This window comes from Myotis lucifugus, unplaced genomic scaffold (genome assembly GCF_000147115.1).
Source record: "Myotis lucifugus unplaced genomic scaffold, Myoluc2.0 scaffold_554, whole genome shotgun sequence".
In the NCBI taxonomy this organism is placed as follows: Eukaryota; Metazoa; Chordata; class Mammalia; order Chiroptera; family Vespertilionidae; genus Myotis; species Myotis lucifugus.
In genome coordinates this window covers 306,165-327,397 of record NW_005871602.1, presented here as the reverse complement: position 1 = coordinate 327,397, position 21,233 = coordinate 306,165, and the positions used below count along the sequence as shown (strand labels likewise).

General features: G+C 44.5%; 1 protein-coding gene across 1 annotated transcript in view; it reads right to left on the bottom strand.

Moving 5' to 3' along the window:
* DTD1 (D-tyrosyl-tRNA deacylase 1) overlaps positions 1-21,233 on the bottom strand; it is a 150,302-nt gene that overhangs the window by 5,618 nt on the left and 123,451 nt on the right. Inside the window, exon 5 of the mRNA XM_006104197.3 lies at positions 6,453-6,624. Coding sequence (XP_006104259.1) covers positions 6,472-6,624 — 153 coding nt within the window. The 3' untranslated portion in view covers positions 6,453-6,471. The remainder of the gene's footprint in view (positions 1-6,452; positions 6,625-21,233) is intronic.

The window sequence follows — 21,233 nt, the reverse complement described above, 5'->3', positions numbered from 1 at the left end:
TGTTTGTTCGCAAGTGTGTTGACATTTGAGGACAGAAATGTGAAGCGCTGCTCAGGAGTATGGGCCTCTCACACCCTAATGACAGCAGTTAAGTAAATACTCAAAATAAGCATTACCTGCAATCAAAAGTAGAAACCACATTATTTCAGTGAAAAGTTGCCCAGTACCTTTAGCTGTGGGCCAGAAAGGGGGAAAACTGAGTTGCAGCCTCATAGAAAACCTTGAATCCTCCCAGTGATGTGAGGGAGCATGAAAAGAATGAGACAGAGGACAAAAGTAGAGGTTAATTTTAGCAGTTCCATGTCCATTTAATAAATAAGAACCAACATTTGTAGTGTGACAGAGAACTGTCGACACCATGGGTATGTCCTCTGAACCATTCAGCTTTTTGACTCATTTTCAAGAAAAACATGCCCAAGATCATAAGCTTCTCATTGCATTTTCTTTTGCCTTTTCTTTCTCTTTCATGCCTTGGAAACTCAGAGCTGCTCCCCTTAGGACCTGTGAGGCTCCCCCTAGGGCTCTTTCTGTTTTTAAAGAGAAGCAAATGAAAACTACAGCTCCCTTCTTTGAGGTGGTGGGGAGTGGGGGGAGGGGGGGCGCTGCTGTTTTTCTGTGGAACAGAGCAAATACCAAGGTCACTTTCTGTTTGTCACTACATATTTAATTCAGCTCTTAGAGAAATCAACATTGAGTGCTTTTATGGGTCTCCTGGGATGACAAATTTTATCAGAAGGGGCAACCAAAACCCATGGGCAAAAAAACCCCAAATATATAACTGGAGTAAAAGCTGTCCTTCAGTTTAACCACCTTCAGGGTCTACAATCTGGGAAGATAGCTAAAATCCCTGAAGTGGAGGTAGCACAGCTCCCCACTGGTCCTCAACTGGCTGTAGGTGTCTCAGAGGCAGCCAGCATGAAGGCTCGGAAGACTCTTTGCTTACATCTATCCACACCTGGATGTTAGCACCAGCCACCAATTGCTGCCCAATCTCTGGTTTGAATAATTGCAAGTGAACACCTAACTGTCAATAAATGAATGGTTTTCCTCCTGCAATTAGTCAAAAACCCAAACCGTACTACATAACTGTACAAAAAAAATGTGGCTCCTGCATTTCCATGGGCCCATTCAAACTTCCTCACAAGCCTCCATCTGCTGAGTACCAGCTGGGTAAATCTTGAATGCACAGTCACACTGTCTTATCTTGGTGTTAAAACAGCTCTCTGAGTCCTCAGTGGCCTCTGAGGTCAGGTGGCTGGTGTGAATGAGCACCTGGCCCCTGGTGCACACCAGTGAACCAAAGGCCCTCCCTGGCTGACTTGGCCATACCTCAGCTCTCAGTAGCACTACGGAACTCTCATTCTCACCTAGGAAGCCAGAAGGAGGTGATTTCTAAGATCTGCAGGGACTGTCCGTACTGTTAAGAGATGAGGTCATGACCCCTCTGCCCTTCTAGTTAAAGCCGTTCCCTTATAACCTCTAGGGCAGGGCATATCACCTCTCCCACCAAGACCCATGGTCAGCCCAATGGACACCCACACAGCTCTCTTCTTCACCCTTCCCATGGTAGGTGACACTTTACATTAACTCCTTCCATGTCCTGATGCTTAAATGTCTGGTTGGCCCATCTACTCCGCTGCAGCATGTTGACCTGAAGTCATTCTGCATAGCAGTCTCCTTCCAGAATTCCCACCAAAGACCAGAACACAAGCCCACATGGCTTCCGTTTTCATATCAACTTAACTCCCACCCCAAGAATTATGGCTTGCAGCAGGGAACCAGAACATCAAGTGTGGCCTCTGCTGTCCCTCCATCTGCACCCTTCTCTCTCCCACCTACTCTTCTAACCTGAGGGCTTTCCTTCACCTCCCTTCTTGCCAGCAAGGGCTTCTCCCTACATCATTCCTCTTTACTCATCTTCTCCCCACATCTTCCCCAGGGCCATAATGATGATATATATGGCTGCAGTGAACTTGATTTACAGGGAAAAGGAAGGAAAACACATCTGTCTACTCTTTTCAAAACACTGTATCCCTTGAGTTTGCTTCTCCCAATAAGTTTGCTTCTCTCTGGCTAGTTCTTTTTGGGTGGTTTTGATGGTACAATAGTACAATTTACCCCAGGTTCTCTGCTACCCAATCTTTACTATTTTCAGAATAAATACAATTAAAGATTTAAAATTTTTTCAAAAACTTTAGAGAAGCAAAAAATAGATATCTACAAGTTTATGAGAAATTTTGCCTCTTAAACTTGGGAGATGTTAGAAAGAAATGTCCACTTTCACCTCTTGCCCTTCTTTCTGTGTGCTTGGTTTTCTTACTACAAATGTGTCTTCCGGGAAGTTCTGTGACACACAGTTACTGTACATCTTCAATGCATGGAGCCCTCACATGTTTTTCATGCCCATAGAAATAGCTAAGAGACTTCCAGGCTGCCCAGTGGCCACAGGATACTGATGTCTATGGTATACTCTCTATTGGAATTATTATGAGGCCAAATTCTTATGCATATGGAAAGCTATGTGTTACACTAATTTTTTTAAAAATTCTATACTCCTCAATAAATAGATAAAGATTTTTAAAGTATTGATCAGATGTAGTTAAAGCAAAAACTCAACACATTAAATTTATAAAATATATTAGCAGTTGATAAACACAATCAGAAAGAAATCAACTAAAACTAGACAGACACATACAAAAAAGTGAAACTAGACCACTTTCTTACACCATATGTAAATATAAACTCAAAATGAATTAAACGCTTAAATGTAAGACCTGAAACCATAAAACTCATGGAAGAAAACACAGGCAGTAATCTCTTTGACATCAGTCTTAGCAATATTTTTTTAACATACTTTTCTTTGTTTCAGAGAGGAAGGCAGCAGGAGACAGAGATAGAAACATAAATGAAGAGAGAGAATCATTGATTGGCTGCCTCCTGCACACCCCCACAGGGGTAGAGCCCACAATCCAGGCATGTGCCCTGACTGGGACCTCCTGGTTCATAGGTTGACACTCAACCACTGAGCCATGCCAGCCAGGTGGTCTTAGCAATATTGTTTTGGATATGTCTCCTCAAGCAAAGGTAACAATAACCAAAATAAACAAATGGACTACATCAAACTAAAAAGCTTTTGCACAGCAGAGAAAACAATCAACAAGACAAAAAGGCAACCTACTAAATGGGAGGATATATTTGCAAAGGATATGTCCAATAAGGAGCTAATAACCAAAATATATAAAGGACTTATACAACTCAATATCAAAAAGAAGCAATCCAGTTAAAAAATGGGTAGAGGACTGAATAGACACTTCTCCAACATAGACATACAGATGGCCAACAGACACATGAAAAGATTCACAACATCATTAATCATCAGGGAAATGCAAATCAAAACCACAATGAGATATCACCTCAGACTTGTCAGAATGGCTATTATCAAAAAGTCAACAAATAATAAGTGTTGGCAAGGATGTGGAGAAAAGGGGAACCTTCATGCACTGTTGGCAGGATTGTAAATTGGTGTTGTCACTATGGAAAACAGGATGAAGATTCCTCAAAAAAAAATAAAAAATACTACAACTTAGGTGTCTATCAATAGATAAAGAAGACATGGTACGTGTATACAATGGAATATTACTCAGCCACAAAAAGAATAAAATCTTGCCATTTGCAACAACATGGATGGGTCCAGAGAATATTATGCTAAGTGAAACAAGTTGGACAGAGAAAGACAAATACTATATGCTTTTACTTATATGTGGAATCTAAAAAAACAAACAAATGAACAAAGCAGAAATGGACTCATGGATACAGAGAACAAACTGATGGTTGCCAGAGAGGTGTAGGTGAAGTAAATGGGCAAAAAGGGTGAAGGGAAGTAAGAAGTAGAAATTTCCAGTTATAAAGTAAATAAATCACAGGAATGTAATGTACAGCATAGGGAATATATTCAGTAATATTGTAATAATTTTGTATGGTGACAGATGGTTACTAAATTTATTGTGGTGATCACTTTGTAAGGCATATAAATGTCAAATCACTATGCTGTACACCTGAAACTAATATAATACTGATGTCAACTATAATTTTTAAATCAATAAATTTAAAATAACAAATAAATATATAAGCTATATAAAATCAAATATTTTTTAAAGTAAAGGAATCAGCCTGGCCAGCATAGCTCAGTGGTTGAGCATTGACCTATGAACCAGGAGGTCCCAGGTTTGATTCCAGGTCAGGGCACATGCCCGGGTTGTGGGCTCGATCCCCAGTAGGGGGCATGCAAGAGGAGCCAATCTATGATTCTCTCTCATCATTGATGTTTCTATCTCTCACTCCCTCTCTCTTCCTCTCTGAAATCAATAAAAAAATAAAAAAAATAAAGGAATCAACTAGGTGGCATTCGAATTTTTAAAGCCATTTTAAAAATACAAAGCTCCAAGGAACATTTGAATCTGTGTGTGTCTCTCCTCAAGTGAGTGTATGTGTGTGTGTGTGTGTGTTTGGGTAGATAAGCTGGGTTTGGTTATTGGAAGATGAGTATATGTTTATTTCTTTGAGTTCATCACGGGAGTCTAAAATTTGAATTTTTTTAACTTGTTGTAAGGTCCCAGCTCACTAGGGAAGGGGATATAATTTATGATCTTTACGCTGAAGGTGAAAGACCTGGTGCTGTGCCCAGGTGGGGCCAAGAGAGTGAAAAAGCATGAAGGCTGGGCAGCTGGCCTCAGCCCAAGAAGGACAATCGGAAGGGAGTTTTCTCCTGAACCAAGGAACTACCCACTATGAAAATCTGGCCTAAGAGATAGCTCCCCTGGAATCATATTAGCCAGTCCTTTATCCTTCACTTGGGGAGCAGAAGCGGGTGCTGGTTGTTCTCTCCAGCATGCTCCCCAAAGGGGACGGGAAGTGTGAGAAGCAGCTCCAGAAAAACTCCCCTCCGACCCTCCCCTCCCACCCCAGCCTGCTGGACTATCCATGAACTGACAACCCATTCTTTCTGAGCTCTCCATTCTGTTCCTTTGGTCGTTTATGTTTGCAAGCCGGTTCTATTGTACCCAATTATCACTATGGGCTCTGTAATATACCTCAGTATCTGGTGGTGTGTGTCCTAAAGGACATTTCATAGATAGACTCTAACTTCTCCCCTTCATAAGGGAAAGAGAAGGCAGAAAAACAACTTACGAATGTTCTCTCTCACAATTGGGCATTTTCAGGACAAACCTGTATGCTGACTTGGTTTGAGGCACAGCCTATGAGCTGAAGGCTCCAAAATGTATGTCCAGACCTTGATCCCCTCTTGGTTTCTGCAACTGCCTCCACACTGGCCTATCTGCCTCCAGCCTCACTCCCCAAGGCTGCGAGTGACCTTTCAAAACTTGGTATCTGCATATGTCACCAGTACCTTCAAACCTTCGCACCACAGGATGAAATCCAAATTTCTGAGTTGCACACCAGAGCTCTATGACCCAGAACCCTGCTTCTCTAACTTCAGAGAAGCTCCCTAGACAACCCCCACCACTTGTACCCAACACTTCAGCCATTCTTCATTACCTCTGTTCTAAAACTCATCTGTCCTTGTCCCTCCCTCCCAACATTTGCACCTGCTACTTCCCTTGGCTTAGGCAGCTCTCTTCCCTTGTCCCTCATTTCCCCATTTCTACATGTCCAGTTCCAGAGTTCTCCCCTCCATGGAGCCTCCCGACTCCTCTCTCCACCCCACCCCACATCCCACCACCACCACCCCAATGCACCATGCCGCAGCGTAATTACTTCTGTGCTTCTCCCTGATCTTGAGAACTCGGACAAGAAAGAGGCTCTCAATAAAATGTTCACTAGGGAATGAACTTAAGCAAAGGGCCAGCAGGTGGCTGGATCAAGTTTTAGAGGCCTCTGATCTTCAAGCAGGGAAGTGGAGTTCATGTAAAATCACTGTGTGGACTGAGACGCATTCCTGGGCATGGAAGTGATGAGAATAAACACCCGTTTTAGTCAAAGTAAACTAGCAATGCCATGCGGGATGGAGTGGATGATGGCGCAACATTGGGCTGGAAATTACAGGAGGAGGCTGCTGCAGATGACAACGGTCTCTGCTGAAGCTGCCGAATGCAAGAATGGAAAGGAGGGGCCAATGTCAAGAGCTCGTGTGAAGCTGTAGCTGCTGGATCTGCGAACATTCTAGAAATGCTAATAGCAGCAGTTGTCAACTGTCATAGGCAACTGAGGAAGGTGACACACACACAACCTCCTAGGTGAACACCCCAGGCCATGGGTACCTGACTCTCCTGCATTTCAACTTTCTCTCCATCCTCGAAGTCAGTGGATTTAAGAGAGCTATAGTTAAATGTCCATGAAATGAATTCGACCTCAAGAGTCATTCTGTTCTCTATTCATTGTTGTTTGCCCAAAATGTGGTAGGATAGAGGCCTGCAGGGAGGAGACCCTCCTACCTGAGCTCCATCCGGCAGCCTATGGTTCCCGCTCAGAGGACACGTCTCCCTCGGCCCCACTGCTGGCACTGCGGTCTTCTTTGCGAGGAGCGTTTCGTTCTTTGCTTGATTCAGAAGGCCCTTTGGCTCTGGTCTTTTCTTTCCTCTGCTGTTGTTTTTCCAGCTTTGACAGCTGATTATCAAAAGTAAAAAAAAAAATTATTTTACAGATATAAACATGTGCCTAAATATCCAAAACACCAATTACTTCACAAACAGCAACCACTGAAAAAGCTTTTATCGGATAACCTGGTAACCACAGTGGTTTCCCATGTGCCAAATTATTCACAAAATGTTTATCAGTCAGGTACCTGCATCATTAACAAAGATTAGCCATCCGTGTGATCTCTCTCAGACTCCCCCCATAACTCAACTTGTCATGTGGTATTTGAGAAAAGTCAATCAACAGGAGCCCTACAAATGGAGAGGCTCTTAGTCGTGTGTTTTTCTTTGATGTCGCTATATTTTTTTTCTTACCAAGTTGTCTTCCCCTTTTCTGTTTTTTAAAGAGTGATCAAAACACTCCACTATATGCTAAAGATAAGAGAGAGGCTGTGAATAAAGTACATTATTCAGACATCATTTCTGTTCTTTAAGACTGTACTTGACTCATCCACAGCTAAAACTCCACGTGCTCCTACCAGGCTGGTGGTGGCTACACAGGGACACTGTCCATGGGAACCCTCTGAGATGTCCTCCAGACCATCTGGGGACATGCCTGCAACATCCAACCCCAAAGGATCCTGAGTCTACTTCTCCCCTGGATATCTCCCCAAACTGTCCAAAGAAACCACAGACTAGATGATCAAAAGAAACTTAGATCATCTGACAGTCTGAGCAACAGCACAGCCACTCCCGAAAGGCCTGCTGAGACACGTGCCGAGAACACTGGCCAAGTTTTGACCCATGGAATTTTCTTGGACCAAAAAAGTCATCTGTAACAGTCCAAGGGACAGCAACACCCAGTTCCATCTGCCTCCCAGACCACGACTGCAAACATTTTCTGGTTCACATGGAAAGGAGGAAACAATACAGGGCTGGCTTTTCTCAACTGGTTCCTGCTCCATCTCCAAAGACAAAGAAAAGTCACCGTGACCAAGCCACCAGATCATCTCTATACTACAGACAGACTTTGAGCTAAATCGTTAGGTAGATCAACAATCAGAAGCTCTCAATTTGGTCCAGAAAACCAATTTTATAGATAGCTGACGTGGGATGTTATCTTTCCCATTCCTTGTTGATCTGAAAAGCTGGGTACTAAACAACTAGATTGGTTAACATGCTAACTAGATTTTGTGAACGAAGACATCACTTCACCTTTGACCCACCAACTCTCCTTCCAGGTAACTCCCCTAGATAAATTCACACTCGCATGGGCAGGAAAGGCTTATAGGAATGTGCACTGCAGTGTTGTCTGTATTAGCAAAAACCTAGAAATAACACAAATGTCCACTGACAGGAGGATAAATAAATACAATGTGGTATAGTCACAAGAAGCAAAAGTGTAAAGCAGTTCTACATGTATCAGAATAGGTAAGTCTTTAAAATCATGTTATGTGAACTAAATTAAATTTCAGAAAGCTGTATAAAGCAGGATTCCATTTACACAAAACAACACTATGTATTCTAATGGGCTTATGCAGTTCCAGTATGGACTGGAGAATACAAACCAACTTCAGTACATTACTTAACTTTGGAGAGAAAGAGAAGAGAATGGGATCATAGTGGAATGAATATATATGGGCTTCAAGTGTTAACTTTCACTTCTATAAAAACACAACCAGACCTAGGACAGGGCTGCTGACCAGAGCCACTACATGAACTGCTTGCTATTGGCACTTGGACCACTGATGATAAGATACTCGTGCCAGGATGTAAACCAACACACAACTTCCTTCCTCAATAAAAACTTGCTGTGAAAAAGTATCAGCTACCGGACTGTGTGCTTAGTGGTATGGCTCATTTCATTCTAGTGAAAGCTCTTGTCTCACCATGGCCTGGTAACAAACAGTTCATGTGCAGTCACTTCAAGCAGGAAAGACCTGGAGCAAGGACGACAGAAGGTTAGCCATTTTAAAAATCAGAATAATGGTTGTACAGAATTCCTGGCTATGTTGTTCTTTGTACTATTTCTTTTCCCTGGATGATTATGATTCTCTGTACTATTCTACCACAGGTTAGGGAGGAACTTCTTGCAGCTAAGATGACAGCCTTCCAGAAACCAAGATGGCGGCATAGGTAAACACCGGAGATTGCTGCCTCGCACAACCACTTCAAAAATACAACTAAAAGACGGAATGGACATCATCCAGAACCACAGGAAGGCTGGCTGAGTGGAAATTCTACAACTAGAAGGAAAGAGAAAAGCATACTGAGACTCAGAGGAGGTGTGGTGCGGAAGTAAAATACAAAGGTGCGGAGGTGCATGCAGAGAGGGCTGGCGGGGGAGGACAAGATTGTCTTTTTCAATCGGGAGGGAGTCTCAAGCTCTGAGCTCCAGTTCCAGGCAAGTCTCTGGGGACCCAGACTCATACGGGAAAAACGGGACTGTCTGGCATCGGTCGGAACTCAAGGGCAGCTTTCTCTCAGAGGCACTCGCAGCGATTGCCGGGGCCTCTGAGGGCAGGACTGAGAGCAGCCATACTGCTCACTCCACCCGCCCTGTTGATCCCCTGGGGCCCCGCCCCGCCCAAGCCATGCATGGGGGCTTTTGCATATGAAAGGCCCGGCCCTTTGTAATCTGAAAATTACTTAACAAACTGCAGCTGGCCCAAGGCCCCAGGGCAACTTGCATTGCTTTACAGCTGGCTTCTGCTGGGTAGCCTCAGGCAGAGGCTAGATTAGCACCTCCTTAGATCCAAGAGCCAGTGTACCCAGTGGTCAGAGTGGACCATCCAATTACAACTCCTCAGATCCACTAGGGACACATTCAGGGGGCAGACTCAGTGACCACCAAAGCCCCACTGAAGCAAGTCTTGCCCCATAAGGGTGTCTTCAGCACAGAAGTTCTCCCACTGTAGACACAGCTGATTCTCACAGCCAATTGGCCTGGAGGTCAAATCCTCCCAGAATTTCCTACAACAATCAAGGCTTAGCTACAACAAGACTGTGCACAAAGACCACAAGGGGGTGCACCAAGAGTGTCTACCTCAGGTAATTGGGGAGGCTGAGCCACTGGGACCTATAGGACACTTAGCACAGAAAGCCACTCTATCGACACAGCGAAGCATAAAAAATGCCGAGACAAAGAAACAGGACACAAATGACAGAAATGGAGGAAAGCAAACTACTGGATATAGAGTTCAAAAACACACTTTTAAGGTTTTTCAAGAACTTTCTAGAAACCGCCGATAAACTTAATGAGACCCTCAAGAAATCAAGTGAGACCCTCGATGTTGTGATAAAGGACCAACTAGAAATTAAGCATACACTGACTGAAATAAAGAATATTATACAGACTCCCAACAGCAGACCAGAGGAGCGCAAGAATCAAGTCAAAGATTTGAAATACGAAGAAGCAAAAAACACCCAACCGGAAAAGCAAAATGAAAAAAGAATCCAAAAATACGAAGATAGTGTAAGGAGCCTCTGGGACAGCTTCAAGCGTACCAACATCCGAATTATAGGGGTGCCAGAAGAAGAGAGAGAGCAAGATATTGAAAACCTATTTGAAGAAATAATGACAAAAAACTTCCCCTACCTGGTGAAAGAAATAGACTTCCAAGTCCAGGAAGGGCAGAGAACCCCAAACAAAAGGAATCCAAAGAGGACCACACCAAGACACATCATAATTAAAATGCCAAGAGCAAAAGACAAAGAGAGAATCTTAAAAGCAGCAAGAGAAAAACAGTCAGTTACCTACAAGGGAGTACCCATATGACTGTCAGCTGATTTCTCAACAGAAACTTTGCAGGCCAGAAGGGAGTGGCAAGAAATATTCAAAGTGATGAATACCAAGAACCTACAACCAAGATTACTTTACCCAGCAAAGCTATCATTCAGAAGTGAAGGTCAGATAAAGAGCTTCACAGATAAGGAAAAGCTAAAGGAGTTCATCACCACCAAACCAGTATTATATGAAATGCTGAAAGGTATCCTTTAAGAAGAGGAAGAAGAAGAAAAAGGTAAAGATACAAATTATGAACAACAAATACACATCTATCAACAAGTGAATCTAAAAATCAAGTGAATAAATAATCTGATGAACAGAATGAAATGGTGATTATAATAGAATCAGGGACATAGAAAGGGAATGGACTGACTATTCTTGGGGGGGAAAGGGGTGTGGGGGATGCGGGAAGAGACTGGACAAAAATCGTACACCTATGGATGAGGACAGTGGGTGGGGAGTGAGGGCGGAGGGTGGGGTGGGAACTGGGTGGAGGGGAGTTATGGGGGGGAAAAAGAGGAACAAATGTAATAATCTGAACAATAAAGATTTAATTTTAAAAAAATGCCAACAGCCAACAGAAAAATAAATAAATAAATAAATAAATAAATAAATAAATAAATAAATAAAGTGGGGGGGGGGAGATGACAGCCTTCCTTGTTTCCCTTTTGATGTTAAACTGCTCTTTCTTTTATGAAATGACTAGAGGCCCGGTGCACAAAATTCGTGCATGGGTAGGGTCCCTAAGCCTGGCCAGTGATCACGGTCGATCTGTGGGGCGACCGGCTGGGCGATTAGGGGACCCCTCGCTGGCACCCACCTTGGCTGGCCTGGGGCCTGCGGGCTGGGGGCAGCTCCTGCGTTGAGTGTCTGCCCCTGGTGGTCGGTGCGCATCATAGAGACCGGTCATTCTGCCGTTCGCTCAATTTGCATATTAGGCTTTTATTATATAGGATGAGGATAGTAGATGGGAGTCTCTCTTTCTCTCTTGCAAAATGATCCTGGACTGCACAATGTGAATGTGCTTAACATTGTTCAACTGTAAAACTTATAAATGGTTATTAGGGCCTGGCCAGTGTTGTTCAGTGGTGATCGTTGACCTATGGATCAGGAGGTCATGGTTAGATTCCAGTCTGGGTTAGATGCCCAGATTGCAGGCTCAATCCCCAGTAAAAAGCATGCAGGAGGCAGCCAATCAATGATTCTCTCTCATCGTTGATGTATCTATCTCTCTCTCCCTCTTCCTTCCTCTCTGAAATCAATAAAAATATTTTTTTAAATAAATAAGTAAATGGTTATTAGGATGGTAAATTTAATGTTATGTGCTTTTTACATGAAATACAAATTTCATGTAAAAAATTTGATTAAGCCCTAGCCGGCTTAGCTCAGTGGATAGAGCGTCAGCCTGTGGACTGAAGGGTCCCAGGTTCGATTCCGGCCAAGGGCATATGCCTGGGGTTGGAGGCTCGATCCCCAGTAGGGGGCATGCAGGAGGCAACCGATCAATGATTCTCTCTCATCATTGATGTTTCTATCTTTCTCTCCTTCTTTCTTCCTCTCTGAAATCAATAAAGAAATATACTATATTTTAAAAAATGCATTCTCTTTAAATTAATTAATTAATTAAATATTTGATTAAGATATAATTGACATATAACATTAGTTTCAGGTACACAAAATAATGATTCAGCATCTGTATCACAGTTGACCTTTGAACAATGCAGGGATTAGGGGCCCTGACACACACATATACACTCTCACTGTGCAATCAAAAATCCATGTATAACTTGACTCCCCAAAATTTAATTACTAATAGCCTTACTGATAACATAAACCATCAATTAACACATATTTTGTATGTAATGTGTATTATATACTATATTAATAAAATAAATACTATATTTATAATAAAGTAAGCTAGAGAAAAGAAAATGTTATGAAAAAATCATAAGGAAGAGAAAATACATTTATAGTATGTATTGAAAAAAAATCTACATATGTTTGACCAATGCAGTTCAAACCTGTGTTGTTCAGGGGTCAACTGTTTTGTGAAATGATCACCACAATAAGTCTAGTTAACATCCAGCACCCAAAAAAAAATGGTTTCATGATCTTGGAAAACATGAAGTTGGCAAGAAAGCAGTTGATTTTTTTTTAAAGAAACAAATAGAAAAGAAAGAATAAGAGGAAAGGAGAGAGAGATAGAAACATCAATGATGAGAGAGAATCATTGATTGGCTGCCTCCTGCATGCTTTTTACTGGGGATCGAGCCTGCAATCTGGGCATGTGCCCATTTTTCTTTTTTTTCTTTTTTTTATTCCTAGTTCATGAAATCCAAACATCTGGAAATCAATGTTCTGCAGTGAACTGTGATACATTGCCTTCTGCCGCCAGCAGTTTACATTTACATCAGTGTCTGTATACGTGTTTATACATGTGTTCATTATGTGTGTGTGTAGCTACAGATTTCACATATATATACACAATATATATAATCATAAATGTATCCAAGTTAGACACTGAAAAAGCATGATTTTTATTTTCAAAATCATGTTGTGTTTCCCTCTTTAGAGTAAATACAGAAAATGTGACTATAACCAGCGATATAACCAAACCAAGCCTCCCCTCACTGCTAAGAGTCAATCTCATGCAAAGGTCTGTTAGTGATCCAAACTGTTAGTCACTTTCTACTCTTTAATGTTGTTGAGAAGCCAGATCCTGGAAGGGTGATGGGGAACACTTCCCAATCATAGCTGGTTCCTCAGCCCCCCACCGCCCCCGCACCCCCGCAGCACCCCTCTGATTCGGCACTGACTCAGAGGCGCCAGGAAAGCCAGTTGGACCTTCCACCCCATCCTGGACCATGGTTGTAAATCAGGTGCGATAATTATTTAAGCAATAAGCACAGCCCATGTTTCTGTAAACAGTGTAATGTTGATCCTCTTACATTCTTTATCTTAAAACAATCCTAACCACATATGGCTCCATGCCTCAGAGTAAAGTTTTCTATGAGAACACTGTGAACCCACCTAATAAACTTAAGCTTTTTCTCAGAAAACTGAACTCCAATGCACCACAATGTGGAATTTACATCTCAAGGCAAGAAAGCAGTTGATTTTTTTTTTGAAGAAACAAATAGAAAAGAAAGAATAAGAGGAAGGAGAGAAATTGGTACTGCATATAGACTCATGTATAATGTCAGCAGCTTTCAGCTAGATGCATGTCAAGGAGAACAAAAACCACAGCAGGCCCTGAGAACGCGTGGTCTACACGCACTGAAATGGAGTACCTTTGGTTTCTTGTTTGCTTGTTTTTTTATGAGATGATGAGAGTGTCCAAACCATACTGGCTCTAGTGCCTCAGAGAGAAATTCAACCTTTCGAGGCAGCTCTGGGCACACAGAAACTGCCGCGAACAGGTAACCATCCTATGGCCAGCCTATACCTCTCATGGTGGAACTCAGAAAAGGGGGACCAAAGCAGGGGAGACTGAGATATCTAGAGCCAAACTGTCCCAACTCATGATTAAATCCACTGAGAAAAGACGGGATTTTCATTGTAATTAAGATATTCCTGCTCTAATTGTATAACATAAGGATAAACTAGATGATTACAGGGTTTGGAGTTTCAATCTTTGCACTTTGAGATGTACAGTGCAAAACAAAAACAAAGCCCCAAATACTTCACTATTACTTGTTTTAAATGACTTTAGCCAGCTTAACACTTTGGAGCTTAATTTTTTGGGTTTGAGTTGATCACTTAAACAACACCCACTGAGAATGTTAGTACAAACTTTAGATAAAAGCTTTAAGAGACAAAAATAAGAAAGAATAAACTAGTTGAATATGGATATTACAATATTTTACCACAGGGCCTACAAACATAAATGCCTGGAAGAACCAAGCAGGTAGCAAAATGAGTGAAGTAACTAAGTATAAGACAATAGGGCATAGTGGAGACTGTGGCCACATAGGAGAGAATAGGCTCCACCTTAGGGCATTCACAATTATTTTTAAACATGTATCAAATGTAATGTCCATGGGATAGACATGGGTCACCTGTTATGGACCCACATGCTGCACTTCCACCGTGTGATCCTGCTTGCTCTTAACAACCCAATAACTGGTATATTATTACCAGCGTCCCCTGGAGAAGCCACTGTCAGCTGCCTGCACCACACATACAGTACTCCTCCACGCTCCTTCCTCCCTCCCTGCCGGCACGGCAGCCTTCTACTTCAGACATGGCAGTGCCTGACCCTGCTACCACCCAGGCACGTGAGAGAAGTCACAGCCAACAGGGCCTGAGGGGCTGCAGGGAGGCTTCAGAGAAAGGTGTCCTCCCTCATAAATACAGGGGCAAGGAGACAGGAGAAAACGGAGCTTTGGAATGATGGTAGGCCACGCTGTCTGAATGAGGAGGAGACGTCCAGGGTACATAGACATCCAGGACCACAGTGAAGGAACCAGTTGACCTACTTGGGAGGTTACATCAAGCTCCGTACTGTGTAAGCCACACTCAGGTAGGTTTGCCCAAATCAAAATATAACATGCCCACTGAAATGAATGAGAAAAAGGATGTTCAGTAGGTTATAGGGCTTATTTAAGGTTTTTCAGCATATGAGTGGCTGAGATGGGACCAAACTCCAGGCTTCTAGATACCAAACTCCATATTCTTCCCAAGGAGCCACAGGCCCTCTCTTGTTTAATCTAGGAACTTCACTTAACAGATATTTATTGAGCACCAGCTACAAGGCATGCCCTATTCTAGGGACGCAGAGGGGCCCAGGCAGAGGCCTGGCTTCCTGGAGCTGACTGTCTACCAGGTGAATAACTGGGGTCCCCACTTACAACGAGCCAGGCCCTGTTCTAAGCACCTGGCAGGTCTGAAGGCACTATTTTAATCCCATTTTAAAGTGGAGAAAGCTGGGGCTGCCGGCAACCCCCGCCAGTCTACCTGCAGCTTACAGTCGGCCAAGCTGTCATTCTTCTTGGCACCTGTCTTTATTGGTAGAAAATGTGCAGGGAGGGACCTCAGGGCCATCTCCGTTTGTCTAATTTAAAGAAAAACTGGCCCTAGCACAGTCCAGCTCCTTGGTGATTTAACAAGCTTCTGCAGGACCTCAGTTTGCCTATCTGTTTTGCCCTGATCGCTGAAGAAGTGGCATGGATCAAATACAACAATCATTTGGCTTTAATCAACTGGGAACAAGGCTACATAAGGAAGTGCGGTAAGGAAGCCACAAAAGAAACATGGGCCTAGAGACAGCTTTCTAGTGTGCCTGGCACTTGTCCTGTGTGGCCTGTGAATGGCAGTGGAAGAGGCATACCAGAGTAAGGGAGACGAGGCTGGCCCCAAGCTCAACCACTGACTCGGGGCAGTCATGGAACAGGGCATAGCCCAGCTGCTAGCATCTGCGGCAAGTGCATCCCAGCAGACAGGGAAGGGACTCCCAGAGCCCAGCCACAGAGCAGGAGGCAGCCAAAGAAAGCAATCAGCATCAGAGCATTGCGGCGAGGAGAGCAGGATGGCCAGAGAGTGGTGGGCCTCAAGAAGTGGGTGAGCCCCAAGTTCAGGGAGGTTGAGGTATAGGCGGGTGAGGGAGGGCCAATGGACGTTGGGGCTGAGGATGGGGTGGGAGTCAAGGCCTGATGGAGGGCTAAGAAGGCATTCAAATTCCAGAGACCAGCATCATCCTCTGTGTATTCTCTCTTCACTGTCAACACATTAAGGCAGGAGTATAAGGAAGTGCGGGCCATCTGATCAGAAACTGACAGACAGATGACTGAAGACAGGAAAGTCAAGGGCTGCACAAGGAGCCTGAAGAGCAAAGGCCGAGGTGAGGGTGGGACCTCTGAGGAAAAGCCAGAAAGAGCAAAGGTGAATTATGGTTAGGGTGCACCATCGGCAGTAACTGGAGTTGCCCCATATCGGGGTGGCCGGTGAGACAATGTACTACTGGTGGTAACTGTCACCAAACACTTGGAGGACAGACCAGACAAGGCAACGCAGCACAGAAGGCTGGGGAGCCCTGGGAACACACTTTTCACAAGTTCCCCATTAGTAAGAGACCACAGTGGTGTGGCTTGCACAGTGTAGCACACACAGAGCACTGGATGAATGAGTGCAGAAATGAATGAATAGGAACTGATTTGTTTGAAGAATGACCAGGTGATGGCCCTGGAAGGAAGGGAAGTACCACATTTTGCTTATGTCAGCTATGGGACTAAACAGCACTTCACCAGCATTTGAGAGTAGGAGACAGCACGGGGCCCACACAGCAGTGTGCGCCACAGGTGAGTCCATTCTCTCAGGAGAGAGAAAAGCAGAGACTCCTGGGCAGGCCTTTCCTCTGCCCTGCCTCCACCTCTCTTCAATAAATGACAGGCTGCCACCTCCCGGGCTGACTGCCCAGGGCACTGCGAACAGACTGCAGCATGTGCCCATGCTCTGAGACGTGTGAAATACCAAGTAAACAGGGAATCGTTCTTACCTGTCCTGTTCTTTCACACCCAAAACAGCACCTCTGAAGCATTTTTCACACTGCAGAATGACCCAGTGTGACAAGGACATCAAACAAAGTGAGTAACTTCAGGCTTCCGTGGACACTAATAAACTGCAAGGAACACCTTGACGAATAAATGTGAGCGCTCCGTGCTCATGGACAGCCAGACTCCAGGCCTCCCAAAGATGCCGCTCGCTCCAGGAGAAGCTCAGGCAGGTGGGCTGCCCCGTAGCTGGTGACACCTGCCCAGGCTGGGAGGGTTTACACAGAGCTGCAGAGACGACCTGCGTCTGCTGTCGCCAACACCCCTGCCTGGCTCCCGGTAACGTCATCCTACCAGGCTGTTAGGCACTAGATACAGTCTTGAAATGGCTCTAAAAAAAACGATTTCTTTGCAAAACAGGTGCCCAGGAATCCTGATAGAAGGGGCCCGCAGAATGAGACGGTGCCTGAAAATTGCTTCCAACAGGATTTGGGGAACTGACGGTGAGAAGTTACAGCTTCTCGCTAATGTCTTCATATTTCCTCAGAACTCCCAGGAACACCATTGCAGATCTCACTCTTTCTCTTTTTTGAGCTTACTGTACACACACACACACACACACACACACACACACACACACACAAAAGAGGGCCTCCTTCCTCAAAGGCCCATGGACATAACCTGAAATGTTCATCTTAGCTCTTTAAAGCCTGTCTTCACACTTGGGAAATAAATGGCCCCTTAGATTCTGACAATTTGTCACCTTTGGCATTCCAAGAAGTCAAGGGCAGATACTCTTGTTATTCTCCTCAGATTGCTTCTGAGTGCAGTGGAGGTGCAGTCAGTTGAGAGAGAGCACGCCCAAGGCCACATCCAACAGCAGCCAGGCTAGGAAGAATGCCAGGTCTCTGAACTCCTTGCCAAGTGCCCGGATGACCTGGCCTCCTTTCGGAGCCAATGCTCACCTGGACAGGGGCTTCTGGGGTTGGCAACGGGTCCAGGGCAGCAAACCCTCTCTCTATTCTTGCTAGGGCCATGCCAGGGACAGCCCTGCCTTTGAGTAATTTTAATACTGAATGCTTCCTGCCAGACTGTTCTGTCCTGCATATGAGCAAAACCTAATTAGAGAGTGAAGAAAATAACAAAAGAAAAACTCCAACCTCATGAAGTCAGTTGCTATGATTTTTATAGACCATAGTGTAGATGGAAAAGTTCTGTTCCAACCAACCCCTTGCAAAGATTCCAAGAAAGCCTCATGGTGCAAGTCATAAAGATCAAATGTCTCCTCTGCAATTACGCTTTAAAATGCTGCAAGGTGCGATGACTCTGAGGGTGCTGGCCCACACCTGCAGCCCTGGTGATGTCAGGAGGCACAACTGGACAAGCACAGGAAGCTGCCAAGGAAGGACATGCCAGCCCGGCTCCCTTCCACAAAATGCCCCAAACCCATTAGCCCGTTAACTCGTGTCAATAGCTTTCAAACTTCCCTCAGTGCTCACTGTCTTTCCTGTCAACTCCCACCACCAGTACAAAATGTCCTGACTTTGTCAAATCACTTAAACTGCCCTGTGGGATCATTCTCTCACCCTGCAGCTATTTGAGATCTGAAATGAGCTGATATTTGTCTTGTTGAATAACTAAACATTTCAAGGCAATGTAAAGCTTGCTGTAGAATACATAATAATAAAAGCATAATATGCTAATTAGACCGGATGTCCTTCCAGACAAAGCCGCAGAGGGTGGGGGCTGCAGCAGAGGCCCCCAAGCGTGGTGGTGGCGGGCGGGGGGCCGGAGCCAAGGCCCTTGCACGAATTTAGTGCATTGGGCCTCTAGTACATACATATTTGATCAGCAATGAACCTCCTGATTACTGGACTTGCCTGTGCCTCGGTGGTGCACTCTGCTAGACCCCATCAACGGGAGGTAACCGTCAGCACTATCCTGCAGATAATAAACCCAAAGGCACCAGCACAGCACCTAGAGCAGCCAGCTGCCCTTCCATCATGGACTGGGACACCACTGTGAGTGGTTTCTTTAGGGATGACAGAGGCTTACACTCAAACTCTAGAAGAGGATACTTCCACCTGCTGGTCCAATGCCCATGTGTCAACTTCGTAGAGACTCATTTTGCCTTCAGAACCAGGACATCCCTTGAGCTATTGGAAACCTGTGGGTCTATGACCCTTTGTTTTTCCCTGTGTCTTTCTGCTACTTGCAAGCCAGAGTGGCAGAGGGTGCAAAGGGGAAAGAAGAGAAGGCAAATTCCAATCAGCAAATGCTATTGGCAAAAATTTGAGACAACAGAAATGTGAATCTACTGTGGAGTTTTAGACAATCAGTAGAAAACTACTTCCATAGTTATCTCTAGTTGGCTAAGCTATTTTTTTATTCTTCAGTCGAGGATATGTTTATTGATTTTAGAGAGAGAGGAAGAGAGAGAGAGAAACATCAATGTGAGAGAGAAACATCGATTGGTTACCTCTTGTACGTGCCCCAACCAGGGACCAAACCCGCAATCGGGGTATGTGTCCTGACCGAGAAACAAGCCTGAGACCTTTCAGTGTACAGGATGACGCTCCAAACACACTGGCCAGGGCTGGCTAAGCCATATTTTAAAAAGCAATTGTAATGTGTATTGGGGCAGTTCGTGTCATTGAATTGTAAATTGATATAATTTCATAGTGTATGATAATTCTGAAAGCTTTTTATAAATGTTCTTGTGTAATGGAAAACCTGATAGAACATTCGTAGAGAATGTTTCCGTACACACCACAGAGTCTGCCATTATGTCAATTGTCACATTGTGTTATTTTTAAATCAACTCGCTGCTTAATAAGAACATTATGAAGCAAAGTGCACACATGGTACCTAATTTTCATACATTATTAACTCTGCTTGAGGTTTTTGTGGGAATTTTTTTTAAAATCAAGCAAGCAGGCATCTGTTCCCATCTGAAATCATGCAAGCTAATTTTATTTTCTAATTCCCCATTGTTTACGAAAACCCTCTTAGGCGTGCAAAAATAACAGGGGTGGGAGTGGGGTGTTCAGTTGCCTTTCCCATTTTTCTTACTCAGCTACGTCTCCTTTGGTCTACACACTGCACAGCACATGCTGGAACAGCTCCAGCCTTCAGGCCCCAGAGGGAGTTTGTTTTAGGCCATTGAAGGTCATGCTAAGGTGTCTGAGGTCAGCTCACATGTGTGTTTATCTGTCAGTGCAGCTGCCCTAAAATCTCCCAGGTTAGCCCCCTGCAGCAGATGCTGTCAGAGCCTGATGTGTCCCCCAGCCCAGAAGTCACCTGCAGTGTCAGTGGACAACAGCCGGCAAGCCCAAGACTTCTGAGCTGGAGCAGCTGTGTCTCTGCCTGAAAATCCCACCAGGCTCCAGGAGGGTGCTGGGCCTGAGGCAGGGCCGGCCAGAAGTTATCAGGAAGTTACTGCCTCTAGAAGTGATTTCAGTCACTGAAAAATGACAGTTCTGGGGTTCAAACTCCCAGCCTCCTCACCTTCATTGGGCCAATTCTGGGACATGTGCTATACAGTCCCCCAGAGGGTCCCCAGGAATCATCAACCCAAGCTTTGCAGGCTTTTGCCCTCCCTGTCTTACCTCTACCCCTCACTGTGCTTCCTGAGAAGACCTCCTAAAATAACTACCTACAGCTAAATTATGTTACTTTGAGGGAGCCCAAACCAGAAACATTCTAATGATTTAAAGTAAGCCATGTTTTTTGTTTGTTTTTTGTTTTTTATTGTTTAAAGTATTACATATGTCTCCTTTTTCTCCCCATCAACCCCTCCCTGGCCACTCCTACCCCCCAGGACAAGCCTCCACTGCCCCAGTGTCTGTGTCCATTGGTTATGCTAATACTAGAGGCCTGGTGCACGGATTCGTGCACCGGTGGGGTCCCTCAACCTGGCCTGTGGGGATCGGGCCGAAACCAGCAGTCCAACATCCCCCAAGGGGTCCCGGAGTGCGCGAGAGGGCACTCTGCAAAGTTGCTGTCGCTCGGCAGCTCCTGCATTGACTGTCTGCCCCCTGGTGGTCAGTGCACATCATAGCTACCAATGGTCAGCCGGTCGGCCGGTCGGCCGGTCAGCCAGTCGCTTAGGCTTTTATATATATAGATGCATGCATACAAGTCCTTTGGTTGATCTCTTACCCCGCTACCCCATCCTCCCCTGCCTTCCCTCTGAGGTTTGACAGTCTGTTCAGTGTTTCTCTGTCTCTGGATCTATTTTTGTTCACCAGTTTATGTTGTTCATTATTTTCCCCAAATGACTGAGACCATGGGATATTTGTTTTTTTCCGACTGGCTTATTTCACTTAGCATAATGCTCTCCAGATCCATCCATGATGCTGCAAA